At 39.3% G+C, this 19,386-nt stretch overlaps 2 protein-coding genes and 1 long non-coding RNA gene across 3 annotated transcripts; all 3 read left to right on the top strand.

The window, feature by feature from the left end:
* The first annotated feature begins 10,404 nt into the window (after positions 1–10,404).
* LOC143485752 (uncharacterized) lies at positions 10,405–13,823 on the top strand. Its single transcript, XM_076985281.1, has 4 exons — positions 10,405–11,353; positions 11,583–11,722; positions 11,812–12,013; positions 13,663–13,823. Exons 1-4 carry the CDS (start codon positions 10,405–10,407, stop codon positions 13,821–13,823), a joined length of 1,452 nt encoding a protein of 483 aa, XP_076841396.1.
* Positions 13,824–14,758: 935 nt separating this feature from the next.
* Positions 14,759–17,196, top strand: LOC143485751 (uncharacterized). The gene is made up of 7 exons (XM_076985280.1): positions 14,759–15,213; positions 15,383–15,495; positions 16,207–16,299; positions 16,377–16,454; positions 16,560–16,648; positions 16,860–16,962; positions 17,074–17,196. Exons 1-7 carry the CDS (start codon positions 15,063–15,065, stop codon positions 17,194–17,196), a joined length of 750 nt encoding a protein of 249 aa, XP_076841395.1. The 5' UTR covers positions 14,759–15,062.
* Positions 17,197–17,841: 645 nt separating this feature from the next.
* On the top strand, positions 17,842–19,129 carry LOC143485543 (uncharacterized). Its single transcript, XR_013122917.1, has 4 exons — positions 17,842–17,994; positions 18,382–18,477; positions 18,561–18,665; positions 18,843–19,129. It is a non-coding gene; the product is annotated as an uncharacterized LOC143485543 (long non-coding RNA).
* The last annotated feature ends 257 nt before the right edge of the window (positions 19,130–19,386 follow it).

Here is a 19,386-nt window from a genome sequence, read left to right as displayed (position 1 = left end):
GCACAACGCATTTGCATGTTTCACGACTTAACTTTCAGTGTTCTTCGCTAGCGGACACTTGCTGTGTTGCTCCAGCATGTTGTTGAAATGGTATGTTCTTTGTGTGCACATGTACGTTGATCATAGGCATCAGGTAAAGCTAAAGCACCACCAACTCTGCCCTTTATCAATGAAAGTGCCCTTTGAAACTTCGGTAAAAATATATATATAATTATTAACATTTTACTGAGGTCGGTTTGAAATGATCTTTTGAAAACCTGAGCGATTAAAAACAATGCTCTGAAATGAGCCACCACCTCGCACACACCCGACCTCTCTCTTCCTTTGTCACATCAGATGCGCTGCAGCAGCAGTTTAGTTTAGCGAGTGGAAGGAAGCATCTTCAGCACAGCACGCATGGTCACAGATAGACTTCTTATCCCATGCCCCACCAGCCAGGTCACATACACATCAAGTAAAATCGTACCGTTTGCCCTCTAAGCCCAACGTGAAATCATTTTCTTGTTCAGTAAAATGTCTCATACAGCACCAAACTACGAAGCATTATTAGCAGACTGGTCACCTGATAAACTAGGCTGTGTTCGAAATAGACTACTACATACTGGATACTGCATACTGGACTCAGTATGTACTGGATACTGCATACTGGTCCTCGTAGTAGTATGTAGTACAGTTTCCAGTATGCGACAAAAGCAAAGCACACTACGGGGTCACGTGAACGTAGCGTTGCATGATGGGATGCAGTACACCACGAAGACAGCTCTGTTCGCGTACTGGAATATTTTGCGGAAGTAGTAGGTCATCCGGGTATGTTTCGCGTACTGGAAATTTTCATTTTGGTCACATACTGCATACGACATATTGATTTGGGGCTCGATCAGTATGCCAGTAGTATGTAGTAGACTATTTCGAACACAGCCCTAGTCACTCTAGCCCAGTGGTTCCCAAAGTGGGGGGCGCGCCCCCTAGATGGGGCGCGGAGCTATTGCAGGGGGGGCGCGGAGCTTGGAAGTAAAGCCTGGTTTATACTTTCGCGAGTGACCGTAGCGCGTGACCCTGCACGAACGGTGGAGGCGTTTATACTTGCGCGAGCTTCACTGCAGTGTTCCCCGAAACAATAGGTGGCAGTGGAGAATAAAAAACCCCTGCAAAACCGGTGAAAGAACATTTTTATCTGACGCTACAAAAGGCATCAAAATAAAGAAATATATACACACACACTATATATATATACATAGATCTATATAGATAGAAATACACGTCTATGAATCTGCGCGAATGGTGGAGGCGTTTATACTAGCCGCGTCACATTCTTTGTAGTTTTGTCCGAAACGATATGTGGTAGTATAAAGAAACACCCCTCAAAAACAGGGGAAGAAACATTTACCTGAAGAATTTTAATGTTGCTTTGTGTTTCAGGTTTGAAAAGTGCTGGAATTTAGGCTAAAGTTCTTAAAAAAGCTTGAAATTGTAACTACTTCGTTTCACAACAAATAGCTGTCTGACTGAACAGTTCTCTTGTATTACGTTAACAAATACGAGCCTCTTGTAATTCCAGGATAAAACATGAGAGAACGTGAAGACGTTAAGATTGGGCGTTTTGAAAATAAACTACCATTAAATAATGTGATAAAAAGCGAATTATTTCAAATAATTTCGAGTATATGTATAAATATTTAACTTAATTAAGTTTAACGTGCTGGGAAATATTAAAATGGACCTTGAAAGTGACGTACAAGTGCTTGAATTCCACCTTATAAAGGTGTATGAACCCAGCAAACATGACTTTGTTCATTGCGCTGAGGCGCGGTGCGCGCAAAGTTACAAAATTCGAGAGGTGCACGACCTCGCAAATCGACAGCGCTCGCGCACGTGCAGAGCCACCGCGATTACGTCATTTTCGCCGTGCGGACCCTGACAACGCGTCAAGTATAAACCAGGCTTAAACCATGTGCACATGTGTCAATATGGGGGTGTGTGTGTAGGGGGAGCGCAAAAATATTCTTATCTTCTAAAGGGGGGCACGGCAGAAAAAGTTTGGGAACCACTGCTCTAGCCCAAATCAATGATAGATAACGTGAGGACGACCACATACATATACATATTGTATAGGTTTCGTTAGGCAACATAAATTAACACATTCATTTGTGAAAGAAGAAACGGGAAGTTCCCCATTACCTGTGAAAAATGCCCATACGCCATTTACAGGGGTGATAGTGGGAAAAATTCCTGAGCCTGAACTTTTTCTGAGCGGGGGGGGGGTGGAGTGTTAGTGTACCATATTTAGAATATTTAATAATTAATCTTTAATTATCATTCTTAAAGGTAATCATTATAGTGAAATAAAAACAAATTTCTATTAATATTCTGAGAAAATGATGTAACCTAAAGATTTATATTAGACACAATATGTTAAAAACAGGCATGATTAATTATTATTCATTACTGTTAGTAAATTATAGGATACCAGACAACTCAAAGAAATTATGTAAATAAAGTTTAAAAGAATTACAAGTATTATGATTATAGTTAGTTTATATATATAAAATTTAATAAATTTAATAAATATTTTGTGTTGGTTTATTAGGACATACATTTTGTGCTTTTGTTCATGTATTACACCTTACGCCGTAAGGCGGCCAGGATGAACCAGATCATCTGACCACCTGTACCGGCTCAAAAAAAAAAAGCACTCTTATATTTCTGATAAAAATTTAACTTAATCAGAATAAAGATAAAATACTGAATTTATCTTGTAGCTACCTCTGAAGCTCTTCCGATGTCTGAAATACAGGCGGTCCCCGGGTTACGACGTTATTCCGTCGTAAATCGATTTTCGGTGTAAATCGGAACATACGTACATACTGTACGTAAATAACGTACTATACGCAGTTATCCTATCCTAAAGCTAGGCTTTTGGCCAATACCTTTATCCATAGCTGCGTTTAACTAATCCTGACGCCGCGCACACCAAACACCAAGTTCCGTTTACGACGCAGAACCACTTAGGTCCAAACGAGGCTTTATACAGTAAATGGGAGATGTGTAGTAACCACGAAAAATCGTAACTTGGGAACCTCGTAAGGATCATAAGGATCATATTTCGGCCTCAAAACAGATAGCATGCGCGCGCGTGTGGTTTATCATTATGATTTGACGGATTTTTCCCCCCCTCAAATTTTTTTTTCTCGCGGACAGGTACGCCGGAATTCCGGCGTGGCGCCTGAAAACTATCAGGCCTGCATTTATGTAATGACAACACTCAGTAGCCTATAACTTCTCCTACTTTTTGGTCTTTTTACTGTCTTAATTGTAGGCCTATATTGATTTACTAATTGCAGAATATATGCAACAATGCCTGCAGACAGTGGAGGGTAAACAGAAGTTAACTGAAGGACTTAACAATGACTGTATATAGTTTATATTGGATATGGATTTTATAAGTTGGTGGTGTGACTTTTTTTCCATTGAAAACTCACGTTTAGAGAATGTTACAAATAAAAGTCAAATTTCATTCAACATATGCGTGTAATTTTTTTATAATGAAGTGTTCAACGTGCGCTAAAAAGTGCCCTTTTCCCCCCCTGAGTACTTGCCCCCCAAAATGTTTGTGCACGCCACTGGCATTGATGATAATAGACACACACACACACACACACACACACACACACACACAAACCAACACGCACACGCTGTAATGGTTGGAAATAAATAAACCTCTCAATAAGTTATCACCTGAAGTTGCAGCTGTTCTCTGACCGGAGCACATGGTCCATGGGGGGGGGGGGTGCAACTAGCCATCAACGTCCTTCGAACCGGATTGCTCCGCCCACAGCACTATGGCGACCTTCCAAGGTGATGACAGAGAGGACAACGTCCAAGCCCGTCCCCAAAGGGTGAGACAGCTCCCACAGCATCTTGGGGACTACGAACTTGGTTTCCCAGCCAAACAGCTCCCTCCCTTTGCGCGACACCTCTATCAGGCTACAGAGAGTCAATCAGCTAGCCAGCTAGTGCCTGCCGACTTAATCACACCTGTTCCAACTCTGCAGAGGACAAAGATGAGCAATGGCATCGTATTGAAGCCTGCTGCAACGACCTTACCAAACAGTTACAGGAGTTGCACTAGCTTGCCAAGACTAACCCTGGACAGCCCTGCTGGCAGCCATCAGTCAATACCGGTGCACACCCCCACTCGCTACACTACTGCAGCTGGGGAAGAACCCCTACAGCAACCAGTGTCACAGAGTGGTTCCCCGTCACGACAGCTCGGCTTTCTGCCTCAGACTGGAGAGCCACGTGCACAAGACCAAGCCATGCTTACCCAGCCTGTCCACCAGGCCTCGGCACAAGTGCCCATGAAGGATGGATCTCCCACCTCAACTCTGCACTTCATACCCCACATCGACAGGATGGACGTCCACCATGGTCTGCGCCACAGCCCATTACGCCTCAGGCTCTGCCAGCACAGTCAGTAAACCATCCACTTCCTGTCCCACCGAGTGATCCTATTCCTCGACCTAGTCAGCATTCACTTCCTCCATCAACACAATATCAGGCTTGTCCTCAGTACCCTGCTTATCCTCCTGAAGTTTACCCATCTGGAGGGTATTACCCTTATTATACATCACTCCCGCCATCTACTCACATGTTTCGGATGCCACCACCAGCACCCTACAGGAAACCTGTCCCACCACAGGGCCCAACAGCTCTGGGCATCCTGGAAATGGCCATTGCTTCTTCCTACGGTATTACAAAGCCCAAGCTTATCCCGTTCAGCTCTGGCAAGGAGAGTGACTTAATCATGATGAAGAAAGGTCTTGACAGTGTGTTAAGTCCACACAAACACTTAACCGAGGAATATAAATACCAAATACTTCTTGACCTTCTCAAACTGCCTAACGCCAGGTGGCGTTTGAGGTATGTTACCGACCCAACACCATATAGTAGCGCCATGCATGCCCTCAAACAGCGCTATGGTCAACCGCGCCAGCTTGTCCAAGGAGAGCTGAAAGCTATCCTGAACTCTCCCCCTATCAGGCCTGGTGACGCACAGGCTTTAGAGGACTTCTCATCTGCTGTTAGCACTTTAGTGGGACTGCTGAGCACTATCAATGGTCCCTCTCGAGCTGAACTGAGATGTGGCTCTCACGAGGACACACTGCTGAGTAAGCTACCCGCCACGTACAGAGACCGTTTTGCTGAGCACTGCATATCCAAGGGGATCATCTGCAGTGGCAGTGATCGGACATACACACTTTCGGATTTCGCACATTGGCTGGAACGCAAGGCTCAAGCTATACAGGTGGCAAGACGTACTACTGAAGCCTCCAAACCTGAAGTCACGCAGCCCAAATGCAAGAACAAGACTGCCAAGCCCCAGCAGTCTAAGTCCGCCACACTGTTAAAAACAACCTATAGAATTTACCCAAAAAAATTGGGGTAACAATTTGCAACCACTTTACTTGGGTAAATTTAACCAAAAACTATTAGTAAAGAGTATCTAATGTCAACAGCTTTAAACCACTTAAATACATTAAGTAAAGTCTACCTAACTTTATTGGATTCATTTCAACATCAATTACCCTAAAATTTTGAGTAATAGTAACACTTTTTTTGTGTGTGGATGCACTTCGTTTATTTGGGTAAATTTAACTGAATACTTTTAGTGTTTATTTGGGTAAATTTAACTAAATACTTTTAGTAAACAGTATCTAATGTCAACAGCTCTGAAACGCCAGAAAAAATTAGGTAAAGTCTAACTAAATTTTTTAAAGAAAGTTGAATACTAATCACCTTAAAAATTTGTGTAATACTACTGCTTATGTCATCGTGGATGTACTTATAAAGATAAATATTTACTAGGAGAAAGTTACACAAAAATGCATTTCAAACAGTAAAACTGTTTAATGAACATGCTCAAAAAAAAACAGTACCAAATAGACATGTACTCCATTTCCAACTGTGCTACACTTTTTTTAGCACAATATATGTAATTTGTTTTGAATCTTGATCCAAAATTTTTAGACTGCATATGCAACAAGGCTGCACAATTATGCAACACAAAAATGCAATTACTCACTCAAAACTTAATGCTTTGAAAAATAAAAAAGAAGACAAAATGTTTCGTTTTTTTTACTGTAATACAAATGTTTTTATTATTGGCAAAACATCTCAATAACAATAATTATTTCCCCCTAAAACCATTGAGTCAGTGTGACATTAGTTTTTAAAAGCATTAAAATTTGTAGTGGGTTTCTGTGGAGGACCAAAACTGACAAAAGTAGAAATAAAAGCCAAAATATATAAATGGACCAATAAATAGACAAATAAATAAATGCATAAATAAAATACACACAACTAAAGAGCACAAAATAAATTATATACATAAATAAAATACAAACACCTAAAAAGCACAAAATAATAAATAAATAAGAGTGTCAATTAAACTATAAAACATAAGTTAAAGTTCTTTTTAATTTATTAGGAACATTTTAAGTGGATTTATGTATGTATTGGTCCATTTATATACAGGTCCTTCTCAAAAGATTAGCATATTGTGATAAAGTTCATCATTTTCTGTAATGTACTGATAAACATTAAACTTTCATATATTTTAGATTCATTGCACAACAACTGAAGTAGTTCAAGCCTTGTATTGTTTTAATATCGATGATTTTGGCAAAAAGTAAAGAAAAATCAAAAATCCCTATCTCAAAAAATTAGCACATTTCATCGCTCCAATAAAAAAAAAGTGTTTTTAATGTAAAAAAGTCAACCTTCAAATAATTATGTTCAGTTCTGCACTCAATACTTGGTGGGGAATCCTTTTTCAGAAATGACTGCTTCAATGCGGCGTGGCATGGAGGCACTCAGCCTGTGGCACGGCTGAGGTGTTATGGAGGCCCAGGATGCTTCGATAGCGGCCTTAAGCTCATCCAGAGTGTTGGGTCTTGTGTCTTATCCCAACACTCTGGATGAGCTTAAGGCTGCTATCGAAGCATCCTGGGCCTCCATAACACCTCAGCACTGTCACAGGCTGATTGCCTCCAATTAAATCTTTCCGCGGTCCATTTTTGGTAGATAGCTCAGACCTTAGGTCCGGGTCCGCGGTGGCGAACGAAAGTTGTTGAGCGGGGGGGAACGTAACACTCAAATGGGTGGTGAACGTAACACTCGTCTGAAAATAAATTCTCCGGTTTAAAATATAGTCTCCCATTAAATTTTTTTTGGCATTTGGGTCCGTATCCAGTTAATCAGGAATGTGATTGGGTCCGGACAGGATGGCGTTCGGGTCCGGATCCGGACCGCGGTCCGCCATTTGGTGATACCTGCTCTAGAGGTAAACCTGGAAGTCTATAAACGTAGTGTATGCAGGTGTAAGGTATGCATAGCTAATGAAGAGGGAGATGACCAGTACAGCTTGTTACAGTGTACATCTAAAGCTGGGCATACACTGTACGATATTTTAAATCGTGTACTCAGCTCCAGCTCAAACTGTACGACTAAATCGCAGGGTTTAAAAGTTCACAGCTCACGATTCATATACTCACACTATACGACCCGACGCTCTCATGCGATCTCACGAGGAGCGATTTGAATTTCAAACATGTTTGATATTCTTGCGACGCTGCGATTTCTGATCAGGAGTTGGTCGTGAGGTGTGAATCGCTCCTCGTTTACCTGTGTAAACTATACGATGCACGACACGCGATTGAGCCGAAACTCGGCCCGATCGAAAAATAGTCGCAGGAGTGAAAAATCGGCTGAAAATGGGCCAAAAATCGCACAGTGTACGCCTAGCTTTAGATGGTCTTGCTGAGAGTTGTTGAAAGGGGGTTTAATCTCTTATCGGCAGCTGGCAGCAGGAAGGAGCAGCCAGTGACGGCAGCCAATCTCTACTGGCAGCAGGAAGGAGCAGCCAGTGACGGCAGCCAATCTCTACTGGCAGTAGGATGGAACTGCCAATGGCAGCCGCCTATTGTGAGTGTCGGGAAAATGTCTAATTGGCAGCTGGAATGAGCAGTTAGTGACAGCCGTCAATCACTATAGCCGTGTGTCCGTGGTGTTTACATTGGTAAGTAGCGGACCCTGTGCTCGTTCGTCTGGTCAACGTCACTCTGCAGTGGTGTTGCAAAGGTGGGAATGTCACAGTTGCTCCCTTTGCGCCGCGCGGTTAGTTACATTTCTGGCGAGGGCTGGCGTAAATTTTACGCAAAAACATACGTTGAGTGGAATCCGTCAAGATATTTATGATGCAAGTGTCTTTTTTGCCTTTATACATACTAAAATTACAGGAATGGAATGTAACATAACCGAGTACAAACTTTTTCAACATTTGTAATATTGATAGTGTTAGGTTGGTGTTAGCTAGATAGTTGAATATCACTGTCTGTCGTCACCATGAATCACAGCTAGTGTCACCTTATTCGATGACTAAGCTAAGTAAGGTAGCTAGCTAAATAGTTTTAATAATTTTCATGTTGTTAGAGGATTCGTTTTTGTGTACATAATGGGGGTTGGGTTGTCTTAATACTAATAAATACGTTGCTATAAAGGAAAAAACAAGGAAAGTCCATGTTAATTGAGACAGGGGCGCAAATAGGAATTCTGAAGTGAGGGGGACCAAGCTGTATAATATAAACGTTTATGCTTGTAGATCAGGGGTAATCAACTATATTTTTTGGATAGCTCCGACCTGGCGAACGTAATTTGTTGAGCGGGGGGTGGGGGGGGGGGGCGAACGTAACACTCGTGACGGAGTGCTTTTTTCAATAGCGCTGAAATAAGTGAGGGGGACCAAGCTGTACAATATATACGATTATGCTTGTAGATGCTAGATTTCGGATGGGGTCAATATAAATCTGGGGGGGACATGTCCCCCCCGTCCCCAGTGCTATCTGCGCCCCTGAATTGAGAACCCCTACTGTGTTAATTGTGAAATCTCCGATATGTACTAACGTTAGATACCTTAGTTAGATAAAGTAGAGTATGAAGTATAGAAATGAAAATGAACCTGTTTCGTTGAACATTTGAATAAAACATTTAACTTAGGCTAAATTACATTTTTACAAATATATTGAAAACAAATTGACATTTTTAAAGTGAAATAATTACTCTGACCTAATGGTCATCGAGTTAAATACACTTCTGTACTTAAGTTACAGTTGGCTATACATTACAAAGTACTGTTTCAGAGAATTTATTTATTTACATCCAATGTTCTTTCATTAGATACTCACACTGTCTTCATTTCGGTACATTCTTACACTATTCACACCTTCTCCTCCATCTATTACTCTTCTTAGCCTAAAACAGCAGGTCTTTTAAGAGCCACCCCCCTCCCCCCCACTCACTTCCATCACCCCATACCTCCTACTCTCTCATCAGCATGGCAGGTAAGATTAAACTTAATAGACAGTCAGTAAACAAAAGAATTAAAAAAAATCAGGTTTAAGACTAACAAAGTTCTAAGGAGCAAGAGATATTATACGTATAGCAATGTTGTAGGCCATACATTATTATGAGGCATATGTTTATGTGTAAGTTAGAGTTGCAGTTACATGTGAAATTTTGTAGTATATACCATACAGTAATGTTTTTGCAGGTTTTTCTTTTGAGTTTACAGGAGAGGAGGAACTTTTTTCTTTGGCTGATGGCCAAAATTGCCCTTACTGCAAGAATGCAGTTAAAGCATCTCGTGGACATCTTATTACAAGGCACCTAAAGTTTGCTGTTTATTTTGAATATAATGGCATAAGTAAGTATATATATTTTTGGTTGAAATGTTGCCATTGAGACAGCTCACAGTGTTCTGCTTTAGTTGTGCTGTCTGTCATATTTTGTTGTGTGTTTTTGTTGTTTTTCTTTAGAGGTGTGTGAGCTTGAGTGTCCAAGTTTTGTATATTGATGTCAGGATTAGAAGTGTGTACAAAATTCATCTTCAATACATTGTTACTTGTCGTTGTAGTTAAATTTTCCATTCCTTGCTTCTGTGCTGATGGCAAAGAAGGAAAAAGGAGCCACTGGCATTGCCCTAGGTGCCGCCACATTCTGGGCCGCACACCAGATTTTATAAAACATCTGAGTAATCATGGTTTGTATACATTTCCCTTTTTTACTTGGAATGTATTTGTTTTATTGTATTGGTGAGATTCAACCTCTTTCATCATTATGTTGCAGGTTTTAAAGTTAGAGACAGACAGAGAGGCACAACTGCAAGTAAATATCTTATTTTTTATTTTATTTGTGAGACAATTGTGCTTGTCTTTTAATGTAACCTGCTTTTCTGCGTCTGCTATTTGTAAACTGTTTTTTAATGTAGAGGAGCCCACCACAGAAATGGGAAATCCACCAGAAGAGTAGCAAAGTGGAACATCAAGGCTGGAGTGCTCAGTTTGCCAGATGACCTTCAGTAACAGGTCTAATTTGAAGCGCCACGAAGCACAGCAGCATGACAAGGAGGGCCAGCCAATCATCTGCATAGATGACAAAAATGGAATTTTTGTCACCCCCAAAGATGCCTATGGACCCAGAGTTGCAATTCATGTTTGCAAGTCTATTCTGTCTCAGTCCTTGGCCTGTGAGGTACCATTATGCAGAGACTATATGAAAATAGGGTTGGAAAGTGGTAACCCAGGAATAGAATGCCAACATCTTCACAGAACAAACCGTGCTATTCCTTATTCTCAACCCCCAGTGCTTAGGCTGGATTCCCTACAATTAATGGTAGACAGAGGCCTCGTCTCCACATCTCAAAAAGATGAATGTGTTGGTCTGAATTCCAAAAGTCTGTCTGTAGGTGCTGACAGTGTTTTTCCAATTTTTTGGGGAGAACATGGTTTGTCTGAGAGATATGTGTATTTTTCTGTTTTTACTGGGATGAAAGACAACTGGTGTCAGTTTGGGAGGACAAGGGTAACATTTGACAGTCAGACAGGCCAGTGGCATTGCCAATGCCGAAACAAAATTAGAAAATGTGTGCATCGGTACATATCCATGTGGTGGATTTTTCAAGAGAGACGCAATCTACTTCATGCTGAAATGGACCCAAGTGCTGAAGAAATAGATGATATCGAAGAAAGGGTCAGAGAGTCAGAGGACACCAGAAGAGATGTGTCAAAGGGGCCTTCAGTAGATGTATGCCAGCTGACAGAATATATTTGGAGACAAAAGAGGATCCCAGGGGAGCTTGATGTTGAGCTCTCAAAAACAGAGAAGAAAGTCCCACAATTCTTCGAACCTGTTGAGACAAACTGTCCTTACTGTCCAGGTCCATCTCCCCCAGCTTTGGGAGAGAAGACACTCGTCACAAATCATGGAACAGTATATGGGATTTCCACAGTGATCAAAGGTGTGGTGATATCAATGTGACTAATAATATTTTATCAAATTGTTACAACATAAAAAGCATATCATGTACACATTTATGCATTTTATAACAAACATTTAAAAATTATGCCATTTTCCTTTTTAGATTTTTAATACTTTTTTAAATAGCTCTTTAGACTCACATTTACTCTTCACATTTGTATTTTATTTAGTTTATCTGTAAGAAATTGATTTTATTGTTACTGTCTCAGATGTGCCAGTGTACATAAGGGAGTGTCCGGTTTGCAGATGTCCAGTGAGATTCCAAGAGTATTGGTCTGGATTTCACAATTATAACAATAAGGTTTTTCTGACCATTCCTCTTTGTTCTCTGCTGACATCAGGACTATCGGTGAGACCCTATATCTTGCTTTTACACATGGTTATATATTATTAACAAATATGACTGCAGGTGGTCATTGTCTTTTTATTTTTTTATAGAATCACATTGCAGTTGGGCGATTTCTGCATACTCTGGAGGACCATGCCAACCTCAAAGTCCCCCACAATGTCATAAGAAGGGCATTTTACCATTTTTCTGCTTTAAGGAATTACAGTTACAGTTATTCCTGCAACAGATGTGGCCATAATCCACCAGTCTTGATTGCTGATGCAAATTGGAAAATTGCTTTTAATTTACCAGGTAAAAAAAACCTAAAACACAATTTCTCTATTCTGTCTTTGGGGACCTAACCCTGACATTTCATTTAACATAACCCAAAATGCAAAATAAGGGCAGCAAAATATAGGGTAGATTTCAGGTGTAGAAAGACAACATGTATGTGAATTGTCTATGGGTCATGAGGATTTTTTTGTACAAAAAATGCACATAGAGGTAATGTGTAGGCCATGGGTTAAAGTTCTCCGTCACTACGACGGATTTCCGTCATTTGATTTTTTGGGGGGGAAATTCCGTCAAATCATAATAATAAACCACACACGCGCGTGCTATCTGTTTTTTGGCCGAAATATTATTCTCACTGGCGCTCATCAGCACTGGATGGATGACGGCGGTGTCATTTGATTGACTTGCGGGTCCGCCTTCAGATTTTCGGACATTACGTCAAAAAGTTACATCCCTCCTTATATTTTCTGGAGAGACCGTGTCGTGTCTCCGAAACGATGTGGTAGTAGAAAGAAACACCCCTCAAAAACGGGAATAAACATTTACCTGACGAATTTTAATGTTGCTTTGTGTTTCAGGTTTGAAAAGTGCTGGAATTTAGGCTAAAATACTTGAAAATGCTTGAAACTGTAACTACTTCGTTTCACAACAAATGGCTGTCAGACTGAACGGTTGTCTTGTATTACGTTAACAAATGCGAGCCTCTTGTAATTCCAGGACGAAACATGAGAGAACGTGAAGACGTTAAGATTGGGCGTTTTGAAAATAAACCACCATTAAATAATGTGATTAAAAAGCGAATTATGTCGAATCATTTCGAGTATATGTATAAATATTTAACTTTATTAAGTTTAACGTGCTGGGAAATATTGAAATGGACCTTGAAAGTGACATACAAGTGCTTGAATTGCACCTTGTAAAGGTGTATGAACTCCGCAAACATGACTACACCGCCGTCATCCATTCAGCGCTGATGAGCGCCAGTGAGAGAAGCATATATAATCGAGGGTCCGCGCGCCGAAAATGACGTAATCGCGGTGGCTCCGATGACAGACTTTTCTTCATTTAGCTGACATTTACAGTCTGAGAAAATAGGCGCATTTCTTCCATTTAAAATGTCAACTTTTTATTTCTAAACCAATTTAACATGGATGGTGTTGTTCTGTTTGTATTTAAAATCTCTATCCAGTTGTGTGATTTAATTTGCCATTTTTGGATATTTAATTTTTTTGTAACATACCTACTTAAAGCAGGTAATCTTACGGCTTATGTTTTTGCGATAGTGAATCTGATAAAAACAAGAGAGCTTCATACCTTTTAAAACTCACCAGGATTCACTAAATTTGACTTGATCTTTAAATAATTTTCTGGAAGAGGACCCCCACATAACTCCGTTATATAAACATTTATGTACATTTATTGCTCAGGTGTTGCATTTTGTTCTTGCATAGATTCTCTCTTCTCTCCTTACACAGGCTGTTTAGATAAATATACTTTATAAATGTGTTTATTGTGTAGAATTAGGCAAAAGAGGCCTTGTCCCAACTACACCACATTGTCAGTAATTGCTGGCATTGTCTTTTGCCAGGAAAAATTTTCAGTCAAATGAAAATTTCTTGCTTTAACCCATGGTGTAGGCATATAGCTAATTGTGTCTCATGTACTAGTTCACCTGTTTAGACGCCCAAATTTGGAAAATAGCAAACTTGAGGATACCCAAGTCAATGTGAGGACTAGATGGGAGATGCTTGAAAAACGGATTGTAGCATCTGGGTTTTGTGATGGTAAGAAGAATTTAGAACTATCAGTCAATATTGTTTATAAATGAATGCTATATTCAAGTTATAATATGTATGTTTACGTTGTCTCGCTAGGTACCACAATGACCAATCCCTATAAAACTACACTGACTTACTCTGCATTTACTCCTTGGCTGGGTCCGGATATCAGACTACATGATGTGGTACCAAAGACCGAAATATTGAAAGGTCTATCTCAGAAGGACCAAGCTGTCTCATCAAGGGGTGGATTGAATATAGACGAAGATGCCATATTGCAAGCTCTGGATTCAAAAGCAGTAAGTATTACCCTAGAAAATATAGTTAAGATTTTTATCTACAACATTTCTAGTACCTTTTGTGTTTTAATTCTAGTCATGACATTGAAACGTTTTTTTATGCCTGTTTCCTTTGCTTAGCCCAGAAGAGAGGACTTGATCAAAGCATGCAATGCTCTTGGCGTGTCAGACGTCGGTAGTCGGACAGACTTGATCAATCGGCTTGAGGAGCTCCTCCTATACAAGGACTTGTATCCTAAAATGTTTGTCAAGCTCCAGAATACTGGCGGTAAGAGACAATTCTGTTGTCACACAAACAAGCAAACACTTTCAGTGTAATTTAACACTGTATTATCTGTGTCTTATTAGATATTTGATGTGATATTCATTGAGCATTTATATATAAAAAATATTTCACACTATTTTGGTGTTTTAAATTTGTATTATAGAGTAAAATGTCATTAGCCCTTTTTTAATTCTGTTTGTATCTATTTTAGGTGGCGTGCTACACATGACCTGTGTACACTCTGTAGTGTATTACCAGTCAGCATTGTAGTGGCAGGAGTCAGCCCGTGACAACGGAGATGCTCTTTTGAGTTTTAAACATCCTTCCACAGTGTACGTGTCCGACATCGCTGGACGAGTTGCCAGACATATCAACAACCGGACAAACCAGCAGTTTTTCCAGCCACACGATGGTCGTCTGTGTACCAACACAGATGAGAACATTCAGGCTGCACTGGAGAAAAGTCTTGATGTCCAGTTTCCATGGATTACCAGTGTTGGCTTTTCATCAGGATCAGCCTCTCATGATAAGGCAAAATGTGTTAACAGGTTTTCCTCTGTGCACCCTGTGACGGGAACCAGTGCAAGGTATTCTTTGTATGATCGGTTCCATCAAAAAAATCAAAAAAGACCAGAGGAACATCTGAGGAGCTTAAAACTGGTGCCAGATTTGGCTGTTCTGGTTAAAACAGAGAACTGTCATCAAGCAGGTACTCATTGTGCCAGATGAATGATCAACATTATATGTTTACCTTGAGGTTATATTTTCATCTTCACAACATCAACATTAACCAAAAATACACCAAGACTATGGAGCTACTAACCAAGCAAGCCTTGCATGTGGACATCACAGGGAAGCTGAGATTCAGCTCTTATGGTACTTGGTTTGAGACCAATTATTTTTTGTAATAATTTGCAGGTCCTCTTTAAAATAATGAAATCTAAATATGCTACTTAGCCAAAGCTAATATTTTATGGAGAGAATATTAGAATATGCTTTTTGGTGATAAACACTAATAAGTGGTAATTGATATGTCTCATTTCAGCAGAGAAGAGTCAAATCTCATCTCCTGCAGATGAGTATGAAGAAGAGCATCACACCGAATCTGATGACGGTCCATTTACAGTAACCATGTTTCCTATTGCTCCTGACAATAAGGTAATAAGAACTAAGTCATAGCTTACAGCAGAATGCACATTGTTTTGTTTTACATAAACAGCAGTGATATATATATATTATATATATATATATATATCCTCCATTATTTGTGAATAATATATATATATATATATATATATATATATATATATATATATATATATATATATTTTATATATATATATATATATATATATATATATATATATATATATATATATATATAATATATATATATATATATATATATATATATATTTTTTTTTTTTTTAGGACAAACTCTTGGAGTTGTATACTGGGCAAAGAAATCAGAGGCAGACAATCACACGTTTTGATGATAACCCACTTACAATCAGAGACCTCCGGAGTATCTGTCCACAACATCTTCTTGATGCAGAAATTGCACCAAATCCAAGACTCCCCTGGCTTACTGATGATGTAAGACTTATTTTTTCTTTTGTATTAATCAGTCCCTTAATTCTCTAATTTACATTAATTGCTTGCAATTAATGTAAAATTTAATCTTTTTAATTTCACAGGTTGTCAACAGTCGAGTGGTTCAAATCGCCTCAGAGGGACCAAATTAAGTATGATAAAGAGCTCATATCCTTTACAAGACAAAGCTGTTACAGCTACATTAATGCTGGTGGTATCTCGTGCTATGTTAAATGGAAATATTGGTTTTGATGTTTGGTTTTTCTGTCACTACAGACTGTTGCTCTGTCAACAAACACATTCATCATATGGCACAGGGAATGGCAAGCCAGAAAAAACATTCCAGATGATGAAATCGCATCTCTAAAGGTATGATGCCATTTAGGCATAAATTTTTATTCACAAATAATGGAGGAAAAACATTTAATGTTCTTGCTCTCTTCTAGAACACTGAAAAGGTGTTGTGGCCACGAATTGTTGGGGGCACTGCTGGTCCAGAATGGGGAAATCACTATATACTTTGGGTATCATAAACAGTCATTCCTTTAAGCTGATTACTACTTTGATGCAAATATGGCAGCGTTGGTTATAGGTTGTAATTATTATTATATTTTGGATTCATTGTATAGGTTTTTGATAACCCTGGAAAAGAGCTTCGAGTTTATGACTCAATGAGTGCTAGTTTCACAATTGAAAGTGATGACATGGACATGCTGAGGTACATTGTTTGTTGCTTCTCAAGATGTGGGATGATTGGCTGTATTCAACATATAAATAAAATTGTGTGTGTAATATATATATATATATAATGTATGTATATGCGTGTGTGTGTGTATGTATATATATATATATATATATATATATATATATATATATATATATATATATATATATATATATATATATATAAAATATGGCTGTTTTTTCAGAAACATATTTCGACAACATGATTCACTGAATGGGTGGAAAGTTTCAAGTGCACAGTCATGGAAACAAAATGACAGTGTCAACTGCGGTGTGTTCGTTTGCACGGTATGTGATTTGTACGTGTTTGTTTCAGCATGACATAAATACTACTGCATGTTTTAAAATTTGTAGTTGTTACACTGTAAAAATATTTCCATGTTTCTGTTTGTGCAACAGATGGCAGAGATGGATATGAGAGCTGCCAAAATATCAGAAGACACTCTTCATTATGGACAGATTTGCCATTTACGTTTGTACCATGCTTCCTGCCTGGTGAGGAATATGGTGTCTGAGGTATGATTAAGTTATACATACAGATATACTGGAACTTATTACCGAATGACATGAGTGTTCTGATGGCATGATGGGTGTTGTATGACATTGTACTGATAAATAATTGTTTCATAAGACTTCCCATCACGCGTTGAGAAATGACCAAGGTGCTACAGCACATAACAACTGCATTGCTCAAGACATCAGCGCTTGCATTTTCCAGAAGTCAGGGAAACGGTAAGCAGTTTCTGCATTAACTGTACTCTTTAGATACATGTACAGTTTAGTGTTACAGATTTCTTTGTATGTATTCCTCTTTGTATGTTTTCAGAACTATGCATTCCCACATTAAACGAGTGGAGTGGATCCAGTGTGATTACTGTGATGGATGGTTGCACAGTGAGTGTGCAGGCGTTACCGTATCCACACTGTACAAGGACGCTCCATTTAGTTGTGGATGCCATCTCCCTGTGCCTTACCCATATGAAAGGTGGAACCTCCTATCTAGATTACTAATGTAATGGGGAGATAGTGCTTAACTGGCACAAATGACCCTATTTGTGACCCTATTTGTGACCCTATTTCATTATCCTCACTTTGCCATTTGTATTGTAGAACACATGAAGTAAATGTTCCAATGTTTAAATTTTGAAAGTTTGTTGTAAAACGTGCATTTCAAGTTATCAATTTCTACAGAAACTGCAAGATGATCTTTTATCTGGGACTGTAAAGTCACATCGACAGTTCCTTTACAACAACCCTACTTTCAATGTAAAAATGAAAGCTATGAATGAACGTCGTTTCTGCGTTTTTGACGAAAAACAGGTAAAGCAATTATCTTATCCTTGGTATTACTGCATGTAATCTTATAAATATTCTTGCATGTTCAAAATATGTACACTGACTTTCAGAAAGAACACCAACCCTTCTATGCCATTCCATGGTCCATGCGAGTCTGTGAATGTAATGAGTAGTACAGATAGGTCTAGAGGTATAAATGAATTTCCTGACACCTTTGTGATCAAATTGTGTATATGATTTCTGCTGGAGGAATGGCGCACATTATTGTACCAATGTAATAAATATAATAGTAATAATAATTCCAGCCAGTGTTTCCTTTAACCATTAGCTTGTCATTGTACCATGCTCAGCTAACCTGAGTGGACTCGGTTCAGTTGAAGAATAAAAATCATTATTATTAATTTTTTACAGACTACTGCTATTATTGAAAAGGCATTCACAGTTTTAAAACTTGATAAGCGCGAGATCAGAAATGTCTCTTTTGTGCTTGATGTCATCACACCTGAGGTAAGGTCTTATTAAATCCATTTGAGCCTGCCAGTTTCTTCCTAAGTTACGGCAATGCTAAGTTGTACATTTTTCCCCTTAAGGTCACAATTCTTATTTTAAAGAAGCTGGAAGGGTTTAACCGTTACCAGGCGGAAATGACATTTGCACGTGATTGGGATCTCTGCAAGGATGTCGAGGAGTAGATGGTAAAGTAAGGTTCATTGTGAAATTGGTAATGGGTGTTTAGGTTTGAAATAATCATATTGTATACACTGTATGGACTTGATTAGGATTGGGACACTCGTTCATTTTTTTTTTTTCTGAAATCAAGAGCATTAAAATGAGTTTCCCCTTTTGTTAGTGTAACTGTCTCTTCTGTCCAGGAATGGTTTTCTACTAGATTATGGGGCACTGCTGTGAGGATTGTCTTATATTCGGCGACAAGAGTTTTGGATGATCGCAACCCCATTTCGTCCACAACCCACCAGCTCAATCTTTAGACATACATTTGTGGAGACATATGCTCCCAATATTCTCCAGATATTTTTTGTTGAACATGTGGATAAGTGTGGTAATAAAATTTTTGAAATAGAACTATTGTTGTCCAGTTCCTGAAATTAAGCCCATTACACTTCATTTTTGTCCTAAGATATATAAACAGATTAAAGGACTGATCATTATCAGTATGTTACGGTGGGTCAGCCCAGAAGCCACCAGAGGGCGCGTGCACACACCTCCCTCCACACACACGCCCACTCTAGCGCTGCGCACGCCCTCTCACTCACGGTCACTCCCTCACTCACAATCGCCCGAGTACTGACACCTGTCGTTAATCAGACTCGGGCTCTTTATATTCTTACAGGTCGCGCCGTCCAGTGCTGCGCAAACTTCCTGCACCCCTCGCCTCACTTCGTGGAAGAGACTGCG

This window comes from Brachyhypopomus gauderio, unplaced genomic scaffold (genome assembly GCF_052324685.1).
Source record: "Brachyhypopomus gauderio isolate BG-103 unplaced genomic scaffold, BGAUD_0.2 sc37, whole genome shotgun sequence".
In the NCBI taxonomy this organism is placed as follows: domain Eukaryota; kingdom Metazoa; phylum Chordata; class Actinopteri; order Gymnotiformes; family Hypopomidae; genus Brachyhypopomus; species Brachyhypopomus gauderio.
Note: the sequence above shows the minus strand (reverse complement) of the source record. Positions and strands in the feature narration are given on the sequence as shown.

Excerpts from the sequence above, each read along its gene's own strand:
- LOC143485751 (XM_076985280.1), top strand. The coding sequence starts at position 15,063 with ATGAATGATCAACATTATATGTTTACCTTGAGGTTATATTTTCATCTT. Across the intron at positions 16,455-16,559 it reads GAAATCACTATATACTTTGG|GTTTTTGATAACCCTGGAAA; the intron begins GTATCATAAACA and ends TTCATTGTATAG. Across the intron at positions 16,649-16,859 it reads GATGACATGGACATGCTGAG|AAACATATTTCGACAACATG; the intron begins GTACATTGTTTG and ends CTGTTTTTTCAG.
- LOC143485752 (XM_076985281.1), top strand. The coding sequence starts at position 10,405 with ATGACCTTCAGTAACAGGTCTAATTTGAAGCGCCACGAAGCACAGCAG. Across the intron at positions 11,354-11,582 it reads GATTTCCACAGTGATCAAAG|ATGTGCCAGTGTACATAAGG; the intron begins GTGTGGTGATAT and ends TTACTGTCTCAG. Across the intron at positions 12,014-13,662 it reads AATTGCTTTTAATTTACCAG|TTCACCTGTTTAGACGCCCA; the intron begins GTAAAAAAAACC and ends CTCATGTACTAG.